The 18,307-nt window shown below is 45.0% G+C and overlaps 7 protein-coding genes across 7 annotated transcripts; 4 read left to right on the top strand and 3 right to left on the bottom strand.

Annotated features, from left to right (window-relative positions):
* Window positions 1-209: 209 nt before the first annotated feature.
* Window positions 210-2,054, bottom strand: I203_105251 (protein phosphatase PP2A regulatory subunit B; the record flags this gene model as incomplete). The annotated part of the gene is made up of 10 exons (XM_019144420.1): window positions 210-233; window positions 298-336; window positions 387-570; window positions 634-895; window positions 956-1,120; window positions 1,182-1,475; window positions 1,530-1,647; window positions 1,713-1,745; window positions 1,804-1,901; window positions 1,973-2,054. 10 exons carry the CDS (start codon window positions 2,052-2,054, stop codon window positions 210-212), a joined length of 1,299 nt encoding a protein of 432 aa, XP_019005755.1.
* Window positions 2,055-3,818: 1,764 nt separating this feature from the next.
* I203_105250 (uncharacterized protein) lies at window positions 3,819-5,627 on the top strand (the record flags this gene model as incomplete). Its single annotated transcript, XM_065517725.1, has 12 exons — window positions 3,819-3,989; window positions 4,054-4,141; window positions 4,185-4,382; window positions 4,445-4,477; window positions 4,571-4,700; window positions 4,743-4,872; window positions 4,945-4,957; window positions 5,075-5,151; window positions 5,207-5,241; window positions 5,295-5,363; window positions 5,417-5,457; window positions 5,512-5,627. The coding sequence occupies 12 exons, from the start codon at window positions 3,819-3,821 to the stop codon at window positions 5,625-5,627; spliced, it is 1,101 nt and encodes a 366-aa protein (XP_065373029.1).
* Window positions 5,628-6,208: 581 nt separating this feature from the next.
* Window positions 6,209-7,634, top strand: I203_105249 (uncharacterized protein; the record flags this gene model as incomplete). The annotated part of the gene is made up of 6 exons (XM_065517724.1): window positions 6,209-6,555; window positions 6,616-6,630; window positions 6,696-6,725; window positions 6,788-6,836; window positions 6,894-7,048; window positions 7,115-7,634. The coding sequence occupies 6 exons, from the start codon at window positions 6,209-6,211 to the stop codon at window positions 7,632-7,634; spliced, it is 1,116 nt and encodes a 371-aa protein (XP_065373028.1).
* A 336-nt stretch (window positions 7,635-7,970) lies between these two features.
* I203_105248 (uncharacterized protein) lies at window positions 7,971-8,794 on the bottom strand (the record flags this gene model as incomplete). Its single annotated transcript, XM_019144417.1, has 5 exons — window positions 7,971-8,055; window positions 8,125-8,143; window positions 8,205-8,403; window positions 8,473-8,643; window positions 8,708-8,794. 5 exons carry the CDS (start codon window positions 8,792-8,794, stop codon window positions 7,971-7,973), a joined length of 561 nt encoding a protein of 186 aa, XP_019005752.1.
* A 391-nt stretch (window positions 8,795-9,185) lies between these two features.
* I203_105247 (uncharacterized protein) lies at window positions 9,186-12,645 on the top strand (the record flags this gene model as incomplete). Its single annotated transcript, XM_019144416.1, has 8 exons — window positions 9,186-9,472; window positions 9,536-10,568; window positions 10,629-10,854; window positions 10,908-11,098; window positions 11,149-11,399; window positions 11,455-11,782; window positions 11,840-12,102; window positions 12,162-12,645. The coding sequence occupies 8 exons, from the start codon at window positions 9,186-9,188 to the stop codon at window positions 12,643-12,645; spliced, it is 3,063 nt and encodes a 1,020-aa protein (XP_019005751.1).
* A 397-nt stretch (window positions 12,646-13,042) lies between these two features.
* On the bottom strand, window positions 13,043-15,293 carry I203_105246 (uncharacterized protein; the record flags this gene model as incomplete). Its single annotated transcript, XM_019144415.1, has 3 exons — window positions 13,043-13,492; window positions 13,559-14,636; window positions 14,695-15,293. 3 exons carry the CDS (start codon window positions 15,291-15,293, stop codon window positions 13,043-13,045), a joined length of 2,127 nt encoding a protein of 708 aa, XP_019005750.1.
* Window positions 15,294-15,920: 627 nt separating this feature from the next.
* On the top strand, window positions 15,921-17,953 carry I203_105245 (uncharacterized protein; the record flags this gene model as incomplete). The annotated part of the gene is made up of 16 exons (XM_065517723.1): window positions 15,921-15,954; window positions 16,015-16,029; window positions 16,093-16,102; window positions 16,164-16,197; window positions 16,261-16,267; window positions 16,322-16,402; window positions 16,459-16,568; window positions 16,628-16,772; window positions 16,842-16,966; window positions 17,030-17,099; window positions 17,165-17,196; window positions 17,258-17,452; window positions 17,517-17,533; window positions 17,596-17,715; window positions 17,776-17,862; window positions 17,932-17,953. The coding sequence occupies 16 exons, from the start codon at window positions 15,921-15,923 to the stop codon at window positions 17,951-17,953; spliced, it is 1,104 nt and encodes a 367-aa protein (XP_065373027.1).
* Window positions 17,954-18,307: the final 354 nt, after the last annotated feature.

Here is an 18,307-nt window from a genome sequence, read left to right as displayed (position 1 = left end):
TGCTAGGAAGGGTATCGATGCAGGATGTGAAGGCGATGGATTATGACAATGTAGAGTATAAGAATCTATAATCGAAAGTCAGCTACCTGTCTATACGGTAGGTAGATCAACGTGATCATCCGCTTCCACGACATCGCACTGTGATAGTGACTAATCTGCTAAATCCGCGATGGTTCTGGTGCGGAGGATATACGATTTGGCTATAAAACTCACAAATTGTTGGTAGCGGCAATCTATAGTCAAACATAAACAAAGTCAGGGTCACTGTTCTCTTTTTACGAAATTACAAGGACTTACAGCAATGGTATTCTCCTTAGGGTGCCAGCTCGCATGTAACTATGTAAACATTAGCTATGCTCGAGGATAATCGAAATGAGAACACTCACGATCTTCTTCGCAAAGTCTATTCCTTCAGTCTGCATTCCTTCCTTCTTTCCTGGGGCTTTACCCCTTGCTCCACCTATCTTCTTCGCCTTGAACGCAGATTTGTCCGCTTGCAAAACGACATCGTTATCGCCATTGACATCGTAGATACGGAAGTAGTTGTGATATGATCCGGTCAAAACTTGGCTATTCGCATGAGAAATCATACTGAGTGAGTGAGCATCTGGCTAAAGAGGATGAGCAACTCACCTGCCATCACCACTGAAAGTGCATTCGAACTTATCAAAGATGCAATCATTCTCATATAGATCACAAAGCTTTTGCCTCAAATGATCGTGAATGTTGATGGTCTTAACAGGTTTATTCTCCATGTTGATATCCCATATTTTGAGGGTTAGGTAATCCCGAGACAAGATATATCTTCCATCTTGTGAGAATTTGACATCCGATATAGACGAGATGATTTCGGAAAAGAACGATTTTTGGGTAGGGTCTTCCTCTTCCTCGAATTCTATAGGTAGGTTTGTTATGTTAGTTGTATCATCAAAATGGTTGACGACCGATAACTCACGTTTGGAGTGTTGATCACATAGAGCAGAATCCCTCATATCCGCCAGCTTGATGGTACCCTTAGAGCTAGAATACATGAAAAGGTTGCAATGTATCGGATGGAATTCGGCGGCTGTGATCACTTCGGTTAATTCTTCCATGTTGACAGGTTTGATGTCAACAATGTCTGCAGTGGTTGGGTGAAGTCAGCAAATGTTCAGATGTATTCCATGGTAGCTATAACTCACTAAAACTTTGATCACTGATATTCAAGTTCCACAGGTTGATCCTCAAATCATCAGCAGAAATATACGTTTCTCCATCGGAATTGACTGATATGGAATTAATGTGATAGGCGTGGGCGTTGGCGTAAACTTTGCGAGGAACGGCAGCAGTGATAGAATCGTGGGTTGTCATGCGGGGTAAGCGAAGGGGAGGCTGTGATGGACCATTACCGCCTCCTGCATAGCCATCAGAATGGTTGTTTTCGGCAACCACCTTGATTTGCTTATCGAAAACCTTCCACAATTTGATGGTTTTGTCTACGACAGTATCAGCTCCAAGTGCCAAAACTCAGAAGTAAAGCTGATACTCACCATTGGTGCTAAGCAGGAAATGAGCAGCATTTTGTCTTTTACACCATTTGATTCTATTAATCTTTTCTTCAATTTCTAACGATTTTAGATAATCAAATTCCGGTTCGTGAGATTGGAACTAAGCCAGGTGTCAGAACATCTTAAGATAGCGTGACGAGAAGTAAGAGCAGGTCATCGACTTACTTCGGTATAGAATTTGTATTCGCAGCCCCGTTTCTACATTATCGCCATCAGCTTGAACCGGTATATGATATACGTGTATAGCTCTACTCACCTGTTCGTTCCTCTCAAACAACACAACACGACCGCCCTTATCTCCTGTTGCGAGGTAATCACCCGTGTGGTCAAACTCGACGGTAGATATGATATCAGCTGTGACATGGGATAATGTAAAGGGTCAGCAATATGCACAAAGGAGATGAAGCGTTAAAGACATTACTAACCCTCTGTGATGTCTTCTACGTCACCCTTGTCACCAAAGCATTGGGCGAATCGCCAGGGGGAGCTCGAGTCGGCAGGCTCCATGACGGTTTACAGATGTATCGGGAAGGGTAAAGCAGCTGACGTGACTTGATAGATTGGGTAAGGACGAAGGTTGATGAAATGAAGAGAAGAAAGGTGGAGTGGTCGGGTGATGGTGACAGTGAGAGTGTAGTTTAAACCCGTTAAAGGGGAGGACGCGGCGTGGTTGAAAAGTGCAAAATCAAAAGTTGATTCGGACGAGTATCGCAAGCTACGAGCGTGCGTCGGTCCTGGTACTTGTCCTTGTGGTAGTGATCTGTGCTTCTGATGATGGCCAGTCGAGATGATGAGCGGTATATCAGTTCGATGTATAGATGACAGAGTATAGGAGTGTATGTGTGAGTTAATCCATTTATGAGTGTATGAGTTAAAGTGAGTGATGGAATATGTGGCGTGTACTCACTCATCCCATACAAAAATTGATTATGTAACAGCCGGAGTGTGCATGATACTGAATCTCCAAGTATCAGCCTCACTTGTGTCCGTGTCGCTAGATGATGTCATAGAGAATTTATCTGATGGCTCACTGGGTGCCAGGCTGTACATAAGTCATAATCAGGTCCTTTCACCCTCCATGATAATTCTGGAGTAAAGATGCTGTCTGCTCGGCCTATCAGGCTTGTGAAAAGCAATTCTAATACAGAACACCAAGAACAGGCTGTCAAAGACATCTACTTACCGGACTTTTGATGGATGGCATTGCTCGGCTCACTTATTTCAGTCAGCTATTGAGAGGAAAGTCTTGTGCGAAAACGCTTAAGCGAACAAACAACCATCGGAATGATCAATGAGGGATAAGGGTTGCATCGCACTATAAATCGTTATCATGTCCTACATATAGGCAGTATCGTCCCTCCTGTATGATGGACTGTGCGTCGTACCTTCCGTTGACACTTTCAAGTGAAATGCGGACGAATTGACTTCTCCCAGTGCAAGTTCCGATTGTCCGCTGACGAGATAGCTTGTCGGCGAGACCTTGGGTCAAACGGTAAGAGATCGAACCAATTCAATGGTCGCAGGCATCGAAACAAAGGTTGTGGCCCGATCTCTCTAATTGTGACACTGGCCAGTTTGGATGGTCTGCCATGGAGTGTGAATCCCTCCTTTACTGACTCAATGGAGACCTGTTCCCCGAGTCGAACTTCACGCTTGTATCATGTTGATCATCATCAGCGCTTTTTCCGATCTTACAGCTGTAGATTTCTTATCTCAGTAAGCTTAACTTGTTTCCGTCTCCAGGAGGACGGTTATTGCTGTAAGAGTTTGACACAACTTCGTGCGCGTCGAAACCCTACTGATTTTTATGTATAAGGTAGGTGACGATGGACTGCATCCATCCTTCCAACTCATTTGAACTCTTCCGGATTCTCTTCATTGGGGTGACCGACGCTGTCGCTTGTTGTATATATCTCCGAGAGAAGCTTGTTTTCGACTGACTCGACGTCGATCTCCATGGGGATTAACGAGTTATGAAAACAATCTCTGCTGACCTCATTGCTCGCACCCGTGATAAGATTAGTGTTCCACACACAGTTTCCTGACAAAATATGAATGCTCACAAGCTGTCTTGACTTTTGATCTGTAATGCCACTCAACTAAGTTAGCCACCCGGGCTTGAGCATTGATCGCGTTAAACCAAGCGTCCACACGTGTAAGATAGTAGAGGTCGTACCTTAAGATCACAATGCATGTTTATCAGTTTGGATTTCATTGACATCCTTCGCTCATGCATCTTGACTATCATCATCGTCATTATCGATCTCCACCATGATAATGACGCCCCCACAGAGCACGTCAGATCAATATGAACTTAGCTGTATACTAGCACCACCACATCAAAGCGATGTAAAAGCTGTCCTCGCCATCTCGGACGATATGATCGCATCAGCATCTCGTGATCAGAGCGTAGGAATATGGACGAGAAGTGGAAAAACAAAGGTGATCAGGATCAACATCTAACAGCGAGACCTACATGCGCTGATATCTGACCTATCATGTTCAGTTCGAGCTCAAAGCGCTTTTGGGTGGACATCATGCATACGTCAACTCACTGGCCCACATCCCTTCATCAAACGATAGAGACGCTGAGGGTATGTTATCACGATTTCAACTTTAGTTGATGAAATAGTATAGACTTCGTGGCTTCTGGCGGAAACTCATCACTCATACTCCTTCACTCGTTGAAAACCTTTTCGCCAGAAAGTGAACATTGTTTGATAGGACATAGTCTGAATGTCTGTACGATGAGTTATTCGACGAAACGGAAGAAACTCATCAGTGGAAGCTGGGATCAAACCGCAAGGATATGGTCTAGATCCTTAGAATCAGAGAGTGGGTATGCGAGAGAGTATTAGAAGGCCATGAGCAGGCTGTATGGGGTGTAACCATCATAGATGAAGGGCCAAAAGCGAATTGTTATCTGACTGGTAAGTGACCATAGCTCAAACCCATGCTGACGTTTTTAGGTTCCGGTACGTTCCCCACTACGACTCGTCCAGACTTGCCCTGATAGATCGTAGCCGATCGATTGATACATCTATGGAACGAGGAAGGACAGATATTACAGAGGTTCAAAGGCTCCCCTGAGCCGGTCAGAAGTTTGGCTATTTTACCTGGTGGTGAAACGTTTGCCTCAGCTTGTAACGATAAGTAAGTTTTATCCTCAATGACCTGACACTGATCAGGATGTAGCTTGGTCCGTCTATGGAACTTCGATGGCGCCGTACTTGAGCGTCTCAAGGGGCATAAGGACTATGTTTACCAAGCTATACCTGGGAAGATGGGTGTAGAGCTTATATCTTGCGGAGAGGATCATACTGCTGTGGGTACAAATAGCGTAGCTTCCCTGCTCTTGGGAGTATGCATCACTGCTGATCTTACACATTATGCACAGAGGACTTGGACAAGTGAGTCGTACCGAGTGGACGTAGATTACTGATGTAGAGATGGCGAGAATGGGTCTATCCTGTTGCATCCATGCCACACCGTCTGGTCTGTTGCTTGCCTTCCTAATGGAGATATAGTCACTGGTGGATCTGATGGAGGTATAAGGATATGGTCTAAGGAAAAAGATCGAATAGCGGAGGCCGATGTGAGAGAGGTAAGCTTGTCTGCGTGCTTCCGTCGGGTGATCAAGGCTGACAAGCCGGTTACAGGCGTACATGAAGCTGGTTAAGGCTAATGTGCAAAGGTAAGCTACTTTAATCTCAATGCTGTCCATATGTCTAATGTAGAGATCCCTAGCGAGGAAGAAGATAGCACAAGCCAAAATCAACCTGAACAAACGAGTCTGACCATCGATATTGACCTGAGGTAAGATTTTCCATTTGTGTCTGACAGCGCTCGACTGACTGCTTGACGAATAGTGACGACGATCCACCGATTCTATTGGTATTTCAGATAGGCTGTGAGTGCAGCTTCAGCAAACAACGACAATTCCCTGCTAACTCGCGGAGAACAGCCGACCCTCGTTCTACGGCTGAAGCTTTTGGACAAGAACACGGTTTATCGGAAAACTATATTAATCAGATTGAAGCGTTTATTAAAGCTCATCTCGATGCTTTGGGCTCTCAGTGATACATTCACACCTCGTATGTTATCCGGATTCTGTGACTTTGACCCATAGACAGATATCTCTTCCGGCAGAGAGCTCTAGCTCTGTCGATTGTCATATATAGTATATATGAACGCATCGTGGACATTACCTACCACGTCATGATCGCCCCGTACATGCAGTCATGCAAGTCTACAGAGTCTTCTTCCATCATAAGCCCAGGATTAGTGGTAACGAGCTTTAGATTAAGATATCCAGTTGTCCTGTTACAACACTCCGACGGAACGGACTGCGATAACCAAAGTAAAGTTAAAAATCACCACTCCGAGATGTTCTGATATCCTAAAAGATTACCTCGTCTCTCACTTTCAACTTCAACATCGTTTCTCGTTGATACCCCGCTGGAATTGACCACACGACCGTCGCATTCACCTCATTATCAACTCGTACAGATCACTGTACCATAAACATTCCTTGATCCCATTGCTGGAAGCACAAAGATTCGACCAGCCAGACGTATTGTTCTGGATAATATCGTTTCGATCCCCAACGTCTTGTTCCCTCTATATCAGTCAGAGATAGGCTGTTATGCCCATCACTTCTCATGTCACAGTATAACAACAATTCAGATCAGGGGCTGAGCCCATCTTCCAGCAGTAATAGTGAGTACCCAAAATATTCCCTACCTGCAGCCGTCTGTCAACTTCTCTTATCGCACAGACTTTCAGCAAATCAACGTCGACCACCTTTCCTTGGACTTGCCGGCCCTTCCATATCCTCACCCATCACTACGCTCTCTTCTTTCAATGCTGTCCCAGGCCCATCTACCCATACACCCGTAAAGAAGGAAAGACCATCAAACCAAGCGGGTCCCAGAATAATACGTACCTTCGAGGAGATCAAGGTTCCGGTCAAGTCGGAAGAGTGGTATGAGGAATTGGAGTGCGCAATGTAAGTTTCGCCTGTATCTTCAGATAACGCGATTAGTATATACTGATGTCTCGTCCACAGTTGCTCTCAGGTTCTGTAAGTCCGGCTCGGTTTTCAATACCAAGTAATGCTCTCATTTCTAATTCACCTTACGTATTTAGCGGAGCAACTCAATCGATTGTCCCATGCGGGTAAGTACAGCTTTGCACTCAGTGTTGCATATACCAAATCACTCATACAAAAAGGTTGGTAGACACTCGTTCTGTGGACCATGTAGCTGGAAATGGATCAAAAGTGGTGATGTAAGTTCGAAACTACCCCTTCCTGATAGCCATATAATAACCTGAGTTCCTCCTCAGCATCCCACTTGTCCCTCCTGTCGAATCAGAGTCTCCGAGTCAACGCCATTCATACCGAATATCATGGTAGATCAGATAATAGAAAGGAAGCTAGCGAACATGAGCGATAGTGCCGAGAAGAATGCAATGGTGATAGAGAGGAAAGAGAAAGCTCAGTAAGTAATATACCCCGCCAGAACTTCTCCACCTCTTTGGGTTAAGCTGAGCAAATCAAATTGCAGAGCCTGGAAAGTCATACAGGCTAGTATGCCAGCACCTAAACCCACTCAACCCAAACGTCCTAGAGGACTTGATGATATCGTTCACGAGTTTATCGACCTCGCCGCTCCTATGCCAATTATTCGAAGTGGTCATGCCCGTCGTGCTTCCAGCCAGATTATAGAATTAGGAGCTCCAATAGATGCTATGAGCGCAGAAGAAGCGGACATTGTGTCTAGAGCGAGGACTGAACGTATACAAGGAAGGTTAGCTGAGATGAGGAGACTCAGAGAAGAGAGAATACGATTATTAACTGATCAAGTGGCTACGACCAGACCTGTATCGGAAGATACAGAGATGGAAATGACTGATGCTATTCGGAATTATCAACAATCAGCACCAGCGAATAACCGTTCGTTGCAGCGAGGATCACCTTCGAGATCTGATCATTTACGATCACCTGCTTTGGCTCGACGTCAGGCTCGGGGGAGGGATAGAGGAACACGAGAGGATCCGCTTGTGGTGCTCTCTGATGAAGATTGAGTTATACGCATGTCTGTGATCGCATAGTATCTTTTTGTGCAACAGACTGTTAGATGTATGTATAGATCTTGTGTGTATATAGGTTACTGGGGCATGTATATGTTATGCTTATTAATGAGCCTGAAGAACGGTCATATCTGTTCAAAAAATGTCCATATACATGCTGATGCTGATTGATAATGATACAAGGGGATATATCCGACAATATGTGATTTTGAAGGTTCTTTGTCTGGCTTTGAGGATAGACGATCGATCATATCTTACATATGGAGTGTTCATACTCATAGCGTTGAACTGGCATAGGACCAGCGGGACAGATATCTTCCGTGAGGGTCATCATAGTTTAGATGGCGTTGGGGATTTGGCGACATCCTTGGGATCTGCCATATACCGAACCATTTCGAATTCTTTATGTTTGAAACTACGACAGATAGTCAGCCTGTGATCTGGTGTAGTAACGAGTGTACGCATGACGATGGTTCATACTTACCCGCATTTCTCGTAGAATGCTGAAATCAAGTGTCAAGTCAGCTGTTGTTAGTGAATTGGGTCTACACAGATTATACTCACGTATATTCTTCTCGCTACAATCTAAGATGATCTTGTAACACCCTCTGACCCTGCCTATCTCCTCGAGTGCGTTGATAATTCTTAGACCAAGCTTCTTCCCCTGCACAGCCTTTGAGACTGCTATATCTTCTATATGACCTACTAGACCAGCCGCACGTAGGAATTTACGTTCGACAATGACCGACCCACTCCCCACGATCTATGATTGCATTACAAACACCTTCAAGTCAGCAAGTAGTCAGTGCAAGATTTGATCCTCACGACATACCTTATCTGAAGCAACATCCACAATCACAATGATAAAGTAAGTTTGTGCACATGCCTTCAACTCATCGAAGTTTCCCTTGTAAGCTTTAGGCGATAGCGATGGCGCTGCTGTCAATACGGATAGAACGTCGAAATGGCCTCTTTTGTGATCGTCAGAAGCAAGCGGTCGGAGCTATAATGGCGTGTTACAATTGTCAGAAAGTCGTGAGGGTCGAGGTCAGTAAAACCCAACTCACATGCAGATCTGGACCCAGCTGTTCTTGTATAGCGGAGGGGATGAGAGACGGATCGAACAGAAGGTCGAGCTGGCTATCTGGTGTCATGATGAAATGGTCTAGAGGTTGTTATCAAGCATTGGATTCAAGTTGAAAGGAAGACATCGATCCTTATATATTTGTAGTCACTTGTATCAATCTCCTTTACGTCACTTGAATTCCATTGCAATGAATGCACTTTTCAACGTTTCAGACCAGGAATCAACAAACCATCCTACTCGTAAGGCACGATGGCAGTATAGGCACCCCAAGCTAGAGCAAGCTCTCTGTGATTTAGGCATGTCTGGCTATATACCTTTAGGTGGCGACTGCTGCCAATTCATGGATGAGTAGTCTACCACTATATATCCCGGCCCATCTCACGATAACATACAAATCATCAACAAAACAGCAAAAGCAGAGCGTCTGTCTCTCATTGCTCTTCTCTACATCGGTAGCAATGCCCAGGAGGAAAAACGCATTTCTCTCCGATGGATCAGATTCGGAAGCTTCCAACTCTGGTGAATCAATAGCAGATTATGATTCTCAGGAAGACGATGATTCGAGAGCCGAGAGGAGATTGTTTGAGCACAAGGGAAAGAGACGTAAGACCGCTGGAGGTAGAAGTGGTAAGGAATCTGCTTGGGAAGGTATATTCGGTGAAGAACCTGAAGAAGGCCATGGTGGTCGCGGTTTAGGATCGAGAAGTAAAGGTGCAAGTAGCTCGAAAAGAACGGATTGGACCAAGTGAGTTATTATCGCTTTCACCATATTCACAAAAGGACTATACTGATAATTTATCGATCGCAGAGCTCCAGCATTCGTATCTTCTCATCCACCCAAGGTAGGAGAAGATGAAGGAGACAAACCAGTAGATGAGGATTCAGATGAAGATGAAGACGAAGGTGACTCAGCGGACAGCTCGGGTTCGGAAGATGAAGATGGTGATCAAGATGTCGAAGATGAATCTCGTCAACCGTCTCCAAGAATTAGAGATGATGAAGAGGCGGAAGATCACCCCAAGGGCCGATCAGGTTTAGGATCTGGAAATGGTTTCGCACCTGCTGGAACGATACCTGCGGATAGCAAAGCAGAAACCTCCAGATCTAGTGGTGGGAGAGGGGGTATTGGATCATCGTCACGGGGTAGAGGAGGGATAGGCTCATCCAGTCGAGTATCTGAGAACGCTTCAACGCCTATTGAAGTCTCTAGAGAAGGTCCTACAGGAGGATTGGGATCATCACAAGCGCCTGTTCAACCCATTGACGAGTCCCTTCCTTCAACAAACGTACCTTCAGCTTTCGGTCGACCTCCCCCCTCACTCACCGCATCATCAGGTCCATCGCGCAAGCAGCAGTCTTTCATATCCCGACCTCAACCCTCAGCCGCTGCCAAATCTGCAGAACTAACCGCTGCTGAACGTGCGCATTTCAGCAAGATATCGTCGTCGTTCGGTGCTAGGATGTTAGCCAAACAAGGATGGGAAGCTGGTAAAGGTTTAGGTGCCCAGGAAGACGGTCGAGCGGTTCCGATCCAGGTTGGAAAGGTGTTTAGAGGTCAGGGTATCCAGAAAGGAATGAGGACAGAGGATAGTAAGAGAGAAGCGAGAAGGCAAGGTCATGTTTTCTCAGATGATGAGGATGAGAAGCCTAAGCGAAGTCAACGTGGACGTGGACCTAAAGTACCCAAGGGACCCAAAGAGGAAGTGGAACAGGGCTGGAAGAAGCAAAAGAAAGTTAAGGTCAAGGTGGAGCACAAGACATACGAGCAATTGCTGGCGGAAGCTGGTGATACCGCAACATTTGGAGGAGTCGGTCTGGTACTTGATGCAAGAGGAGGAGAGGTCAGTCGTTTGACTCGAGTGATCAATTCTAGTGAACGCATACTGATAATAATGGTGCAGCTCAAGGAAGTACAATCGCTATCGTCACTCTCGCTATCGACATGGACACCATCTTCCGACAACATGAAATTGCCTGAACTGCGGCATAATCTACGTCTGATCGTAGATGTAGCTAAAGGAGATGTAGAAGGACTGATAAGGGAAGGGAAATCGGTCAATGAGAGAAGGAGATGGGCTCTCCGCGAGGAACAGGTGTCAAGGGCTAAAGGGGAGGACACTGATAAACGTTAGTGCTAAATTTCCCTTTTCCCAAACATCACTGATCACAAGATTTTTTAGGTCTGACTCGAATCTCGCAGATTCAAGCATTAGTGGAAAACGTCTCGAACATCGCTGCTTCACAATCGGTTGCTGCAAATCCTTCCTTGGCACCTCTCACGGAGAGCTTCAACGCATTGATCAATGATTATGGGGACGAATACAAGTCTCAGTCGTTAGACGATGTTGTAGTAGCTGCCATTGCTCAAGTAGTACGTGCATTCACTATGATTCTGGGATATCGGCTAACTGTTTAATATAGCAACGACGTGCATTCTCAGAATGGGAACCTTTCGACGTGTCAACCGATATCCTCTTGTCCTCACTCAAGACGTGGCGAAAAGCATATAATTTACCGAGGTCGAATGATCCGGATGAATTTGCCCTTGCTGTCAACAGTGCAGACGGTATTGGACGAGCTGCTCGCAAGCAGGAAAACGGAGAACGGCCAATGAGTGCATGGGAAAGTCTGCTCTGGTCGTTGTGGCTTCCGAAAGTTCGTTCCGCGATCAAGTGAGTTTTTAAGATACGCGAGGATTTCTATAGATACTGACATCCTACCTCATAGTAACGATTGGGACCCTTCTTCTCCGCATGCTGCAGTACACCTTCTCGAATCTTGGGAACCGATATTACCTGCTTTCATCCGCGATAATGTCATGGATCAATTGATTCTCCCCAAGGTCAAAGCCGCTATTGAACAATGGGATCCAAGAAGATCCAAATATGGTCAACAAGCGGGATCTCTTGCCAGTATCGTCTTCCCCTGGTTACCACTCTTGGGAGACCGAGGTGACGACATCTTGGAAGGTGCCAAGCGACGTATACGTTCTGTATTGCGAAACTGGGTTGTCAAAGATGGAGTGCCAGACGAGCTCGCTCGATGGAAAAAGAATGTAAGTCTATGCACAGCTCCATTCAAGTCATGTTCCCTGCTGATGCCTTGCGTCCAGGTCTATTCATCGAGCGAGTGGGACAAACTCATCATACAATTTGTCTTACCGAAACTCGGTGCTTCGCTTCGAGATGACTTTTCTATCAATCCGAGAAAACAAGATCTCGTCCCGCTCGAAGATTGGGTCATGCCATGGTACAAGCTTCTCCGACAATCCATGTTTTCGCATCTGCTGGAATCTGAGTTCTTCCCCAAATGGTTGGATATCTTGTATATCTGGCTCGTACAACCTGCTTATAAACCTGATGAAGTAGCCAATTGGTAAGTTTACTTCTATTTTCCAGACTATTGATAATTAGCTAATCGACTGTTTCAATCAGGTTCGTTTGGTGGAAAGGACGATTCCCCGAGGCAGTCCTCGAAATGCCAGGTATCAATCGTGGATTCAATACCGGTTTGGAGTTGATGGATCAAGCTATTAGGTTGGGTAACGATGCACCGCATAAACTTGTCAAACCGGATTTCAAACCTCTTCCACCGTCAAGTAAGACAACATCTTCGAAATCCAGCAAACATAAGAACACTTTTCAAGAAATCAAGAGGCCACTCGTTGAATCGATCCCGACTGAGATTACATTTAGGAGTATCGCTGAAGATTTCGCCTCTCAACATGATCTCATATTCTTACCTATTGGTAAATCCCATGATAAGACTGGTAAACCTCTATTTAGGATATCCAAGAATGTCGATGGACGTGGTGGTGTCACGGGTTATATTGGTGATAATGCCGTTTTCGCTCAAGGTGAAGATGGGGATTTCAGAGCTGTGTCTTTGGAAGATATGATCAAGAGAGCAGGGGCTTAAGTCTAACAAGATTTTAGATAACATTTGTTAAACATTATTCATTGCATGTATCATATCGAATAAATGACCAAATTCATGTACAGATGCATATTCATATTGACATTCTTTCCTGATTCTTTTCTTGATTTCGTCAAACATGGGAGTCGTAATTACATATATAGGAAACGATGTTGTCAAAGGGAAAATCCAGTGTGGATCCAATTCTACTCAGAACCCCTGTCCAAATCTTTATCAACCGACTTGGCTTCGTATTATCAATGAAAGCGGAGAGTCAAAACCATGTATACTGAGCCAAATAATATGTATGTTCAGAGGAAAAAATGGATGAAGCGCTTGGGAAAGATGAGATTCAAAAAGAGCAGAAATTGACAGTGGCAGATATCAAAGTAGGATCAGCTCAGATCCTTTCCAACTGGACGTCCCAATCCGTCCCACCCGTCGCATTTCCACCTTCCAAAGTCACCTCTTGACACTTAGTAACATCTTTCTGGCCTTCGAAAAGAGGTGAAACCTCTTCCCATCGTCGAGCAGCCTTCTCCTTCACGGTGAACCTAAGTCTTGAAGTGATATCGACCGAATTGGGAGGTAAGAGGAACTGGAATGGTGGTAAGTGATTGAAAGTCATTTGAGCATATGATCTGACTCGAATGGAGTTGATTATCGGAAGTTCATCGGAAACGATAATGTTATTCCAATTCGGTGAGGAATTGTGCCCTACTGGAGTGATTGATCCATCAGTAGGATACTTAGGTTTCGACTCTTCTTTGACGGTTGTAACTGATGTAGGAGTAGCTAAAGGATCAAATGCAGTCGAGGATGAGGATGTCTCTCTTGACATGCTTTGAGACTGCATGCGAAACAAACCGAAATTAGCAGATAATCAAAGTATCTACATGGTAAAAAGGGGACTCACGCCAAGAAGAGGAGTCCTCTCATTGGCTGGAAAATCCGGATCGTTCTCCTCTTGCTCTCCTTCCCTTTGCTCAGCTTGTGAAGCACCATCAGCGATGGCAGGGCTCGATCTGAAAGGCCATAATAACAGTTCCCAAATATTGACGAAGAATCGTCCGATGAATCGGAATAACCACCATCCGTGACTGGGCTCAGCAGCTTCAGCATGCGGTTGTACCGGTACAGAGCTCTCTTCTTCTTCTGAGGTAGTTGATGATTGGCTATCGGTAGTCTGTGTTCGTGGTGGTTTCGATATCACTTCTTCCTCTTCATCGCGAATTTTCACCGGAGTGACTTCGTTATAAGTCGTGATAGGAGCTGATTTGGCCGTGAATTCAGGTTGTGATAGTTCTTCTTCACCGAATTCAACATTGATAGCATCTGGTGCACAGATCCATATGGGATCATCACCTCCTGATCCCCTCAGTTCTGTGAATTCGGCTAGTTGAATGATCTCTGCGATAGCTCCTTTCTCGAGTTTTAGGTGAATTTTACGATTACCTGATTTCGATTCGAGATTTGACAAGTAAGAGACTGGGCCTTCAGAGTTGGTGAATAGAGCAATGGGAACAGGGTCAAGAATGTCTTGAGGAAGAGTAATAGCGATATCGACAGGATATGCCAGAGATGGTGCGTGAATGATCAAATATACCTGTTGAGGCTCTTGTTGACCGCTTGATATGAAGATCGCAGAGACGTCTTCATGATCTGCTGAAACCTCTGCGAGAGGGAAGATATCCTCCTTGGCTTTGGCAGCTTTGAATGCTCCTGTCAGAGCTTCGACGGCAGTCGACCCGGTTGTCAGGCCGTAGAAGGAGTCAGCGGGCGCGGAAGGAATGGATGAAGGAGAGATATCGAGTGGTGATGAGGGTGAGAGGATGGACAGGTGTGGTAAGGTAGCCGATGGAAAGGTGGCTGTGGGTGAACTTGTGGGAGTTGAGAGAGTAGATGAGTGTAATGGTTGTTGAGCCGTGAGGAGGGCAAGCTGAGCTGTCACTTGCGTTTCAGAGGGTACAGTGTGAACAATGGGCTTGAGTTTCCTGTGATGTGAAGTTAGCTTCTCACGTCCTGTAGATATTCGTTGACATATGAACTCACCCATTTGACTTCTGAAGCTCGATAGCGACTCCGTACCAATCCGATTCCTTGACTCCCTCCAAGTTCTCTGACCATGAGCCTGCTTTTGGACCTTCAATCTTAGGTTCGACATCATCTCCATTCAACTTGATGGAACCATTACCTCCCATTCCTCCTAGCCAATGAGTCTCACCTGATGAAGTGATATGTCGATAGGTGTACGAGTACTGTTGATCCGGAAGAGCAGGTACGGCGATGGACAGGTAGTATGTCTTCTGAACCGGAGTCGTCAGAGGAGGGTATCCCGCTGAAGCTTTCAGGTAGATAGGCGAAGCGGTTGCATCACCATTTGTTTGTTGATGCTTGTGCTTTTGTTTGGTGTCTTGTGGAGAAGGAGGGATGTACGGTTGAAATTGGGCGGCTGTCCATTCTCCAGATTGAGAAATTATGTTCCCTTGATCGTCGATTCTGGGAAGATCAGTCCATAATTCCCATGAACCGGATTCATCTTCACCATCAGGAAAAGCAGCAAAGAAGTTGAGCTGCACGTATGGCTGAGAGGCTGTTCGAGGTATGGGGATGTGAGAGGTGTGTGCGAGGGGAGGATTGAATGTCGGCATGTTGAGGGATAGTCAGTCAGTGCTGACTATGTAGATAAAATGAGAGGAGGAGGGAGTGACACGGTCCTTGTCTGGAGAGTCGGCTCTAGCGAGAAGAAGGGAGCTACACGTTCTAGGAGAGAAGACAAGTGAGCGTTTGAATTTCGTGGGCCACGATTCAATATCAAAATGCATTCATCAACCATCATGTCGTTATCATGTGTCACATTATCATTGTTCTCTCTTGGATGATAGGTCTGTTGCGTGGGAAACAATTCAATCCATTCCAGCCCCATAGTTCATCAATCGATTGAACCTCTTGATGGGAAGATCAGTAGTCGTCATCCATACCGACCCCAGCCAGGCACACTCACGCAGTTCAGATTGCGGAGATTCCACACAGCATCCTCCTTCAGCGTGACGTGGAATATTTTTTCTCATTGCACATACGAGTACGAGTACGAGTAGAATAGTCCGTTGCTCGTTCCTCCACCCTGTTGAAATCTGACAACTCTGTTGTTACTGTCCTAACTTTGTTAACCAGCTGAATGAATGAAGAAGCAACGGACTTGGATATACCAACTATCACATATATTGCACGTCATACTCAAGGTCGAGAATTAATCACAGGTAGAGAAATCAGTCAAGATGGGTATCGTCGAAAAGATTGAGGAGATCGAGAGTGGGTTGAGTGTATGGTTTGACATAAGAACTATGCTGACTATCTGACTGTCAATCACAGAGGAGATGGCGAGGAGTGAGTCGTTTGTTCTTGATGAATGGTGATTGGACGCTGATCTTTCCTCTTTCCCTCTTTCAGCGCAGAAGAAGTAAGCGATTAGCAATGGCAAAGACTTCCATAGGAGTTTTTAGCTAAGTCATCGTTTATAGCAAAGCTACAGAGTATCATCTGGGTCTTTTGAAGGTGAGTCATTCAGATTTCTGAGAGAGATTTGCAATTGGTATTGATTCTGCTATATCGCTGTAGGCTAAGCGTAGGTCTCCCTGAATATTGCATACAGGACTACTTTTGACGCTTCTTCTGAAAGTCGCAAAATACCGAGCTCAGCTTCTTGAGCCGGAGAAGAAGGGTCCTAAAGGAGAAGGTTTCGATGTCATGAAATCAGGAGGCGAGTGCTGTTGTCAGACATGACGATGCCATCATTATGCTGATTGCAAGCTGTAGATGCACGAGTGTGTATGATAGGTTTCCCCTCAGTAGGAAAATCGACACTTTTATCTAAAGTGACGAAAACGGAATCTGTCGTAGGAGCTTATGAATTCACGACTTTGACGGTATGTCATGATCAGCTGGCACAACTGCATGATGCAAACCCCGGCTGATCATTATGTAGGCGATTCCTGGTGTGTTGGAGTACGAGGGTGCAAGAGTTCAACTGCTCGATTTACCTGGTATCGTACAGGATGCGGCGAAAGGTAGAGGTAGAGGTAGACAGGTGGTAGCGGTTGCCAAAACTGCTGATTTGATCTTACTTATGAGTAGGTCTCCCTCTTTCACTCAACCCTTCGCATTCGTTCTTTCTTACTGATAGTTGTGCACTGTGATAGTCGATGCAACCAAATCTGCAGAACAGAAAAAGATGCTTGAGACTGAATTGGAAGCTGTGGGGATCAGGTTGAACACCAGACCTCCTGATGTGGTATTCAAGCAGAAGACTGCGGGAGGTATCACAGTAAGTCCACTTTGATTCTTGTATGTCCAAATTCATGCCTGGCTTGCTGACGTGGATCCGCAGATCAACAATACTGTCAAACTCACGAAGACTGATGAAAGGACTTTGCGGTCTATCTTGCAGACTTACAAGAGTTAGTCGATTTTTACCATAGCAAGAAACTTGCAGTCTATGCTGACGCCTTCTACCTGATCACAGTACATAATTGTGATGTGATGGTTCGAGAAGATGTAAGTAATATAGCTTTTCTTCTACCAAGTCATTGCTGACGATAAATAAAAAACAATCTAGATAACAACGGACGAATTTATCGATGTTCTACTGGGTACAAGAAAATACATACCCGCTTTGACGGTGATAAACAAGGTTGATGGAGTATCTATGGAGACTCTAGATTCTATGGCACGGGAAGGTGACGGAAGAACAATCATGATAAGTTGTGAGATTGACTTGGGATTGGATTGGTTACTGGAAGCTATATGGGCGGTGAGTATACTTTTGACTACTGATTTGTGATCTTCAGCTGATATCACTGTGCCTCCATCTATAGGAGTTGGGTATGGTCAAGCAAGTTTAGAATGACATATTTTACGCCTCTGGTCAATAGCTGACCGAGTTGAATCTCACAGGGTATATACCAAACGACGGGGTGATCAACCTGATTTATCGGATCCTATTTGTCTGAGACAAGGCGCAACGATAGAAGCTGTCTGTCATGGTATTCATCGAGGTTTGGCATCGCATTTCAAGTAAGCTTAGAAATCAGTTGGCATTTGAATCTCAGCTTATTGACGGTTTTTGCCATCTAGATATGCGTTGGTATGGGGTAAATCAAGTAAATTCAATCCGCAGCCACAGAAAGTCGGATTATCTCATCTGGTACAGGACGAGGATGTGTGAGTTATGATTCCAGCACTGCAAATAAGTGATATACAAACACTAGCTGACTTTGATGCGGACTTTAGTGTGAGCATCTTTACAAAGTAGGAAATAGAAGAATGATATGGATGAGGCAAGATATATATCTGTGTATATTGCTGTAACAATGTATTTATAACATACACATTTTCCCTTCGTTATGGTCCGACTGACTACAGTATCTCATTCATGGGATGATCCACATCCCGAAGAGCGCAGTGAAATATGTATCCTGTACCTAGAGATAATAAGGGAGATATTGCCTCGACAACGCTTCACAGTTTAATAATGATTCATACTAAGAGCAGGGTGATTCAACTGACTCGATTAACTATATCAGAAACAAACTTCGACTGAAGGAGGGTAAAGTGAATACAATTAATCCAGATCAAAAAAGAGAGATATCATCAACAAGTGGTGTAT

Source organism: Kwoniella mangroviensis (assembly GCF_000507465.2).
Source record: "Kwoniella mangroviensis CBS 8507 chromosome 1 map unlocalized Ctg02, whole genome shotgun sequence".
NCBI classification, from domain to species: domain Eukaryota; kingdom Fungi; phylum Basidiomycota; class Tremellomycetes; order Tremellales; family Cryptococcaceae; genus Kwoniella; species Kwoniella mangrovensis.
This window is presented reverse-complemented; position numbering and strand designations above follow the sequence as displayed.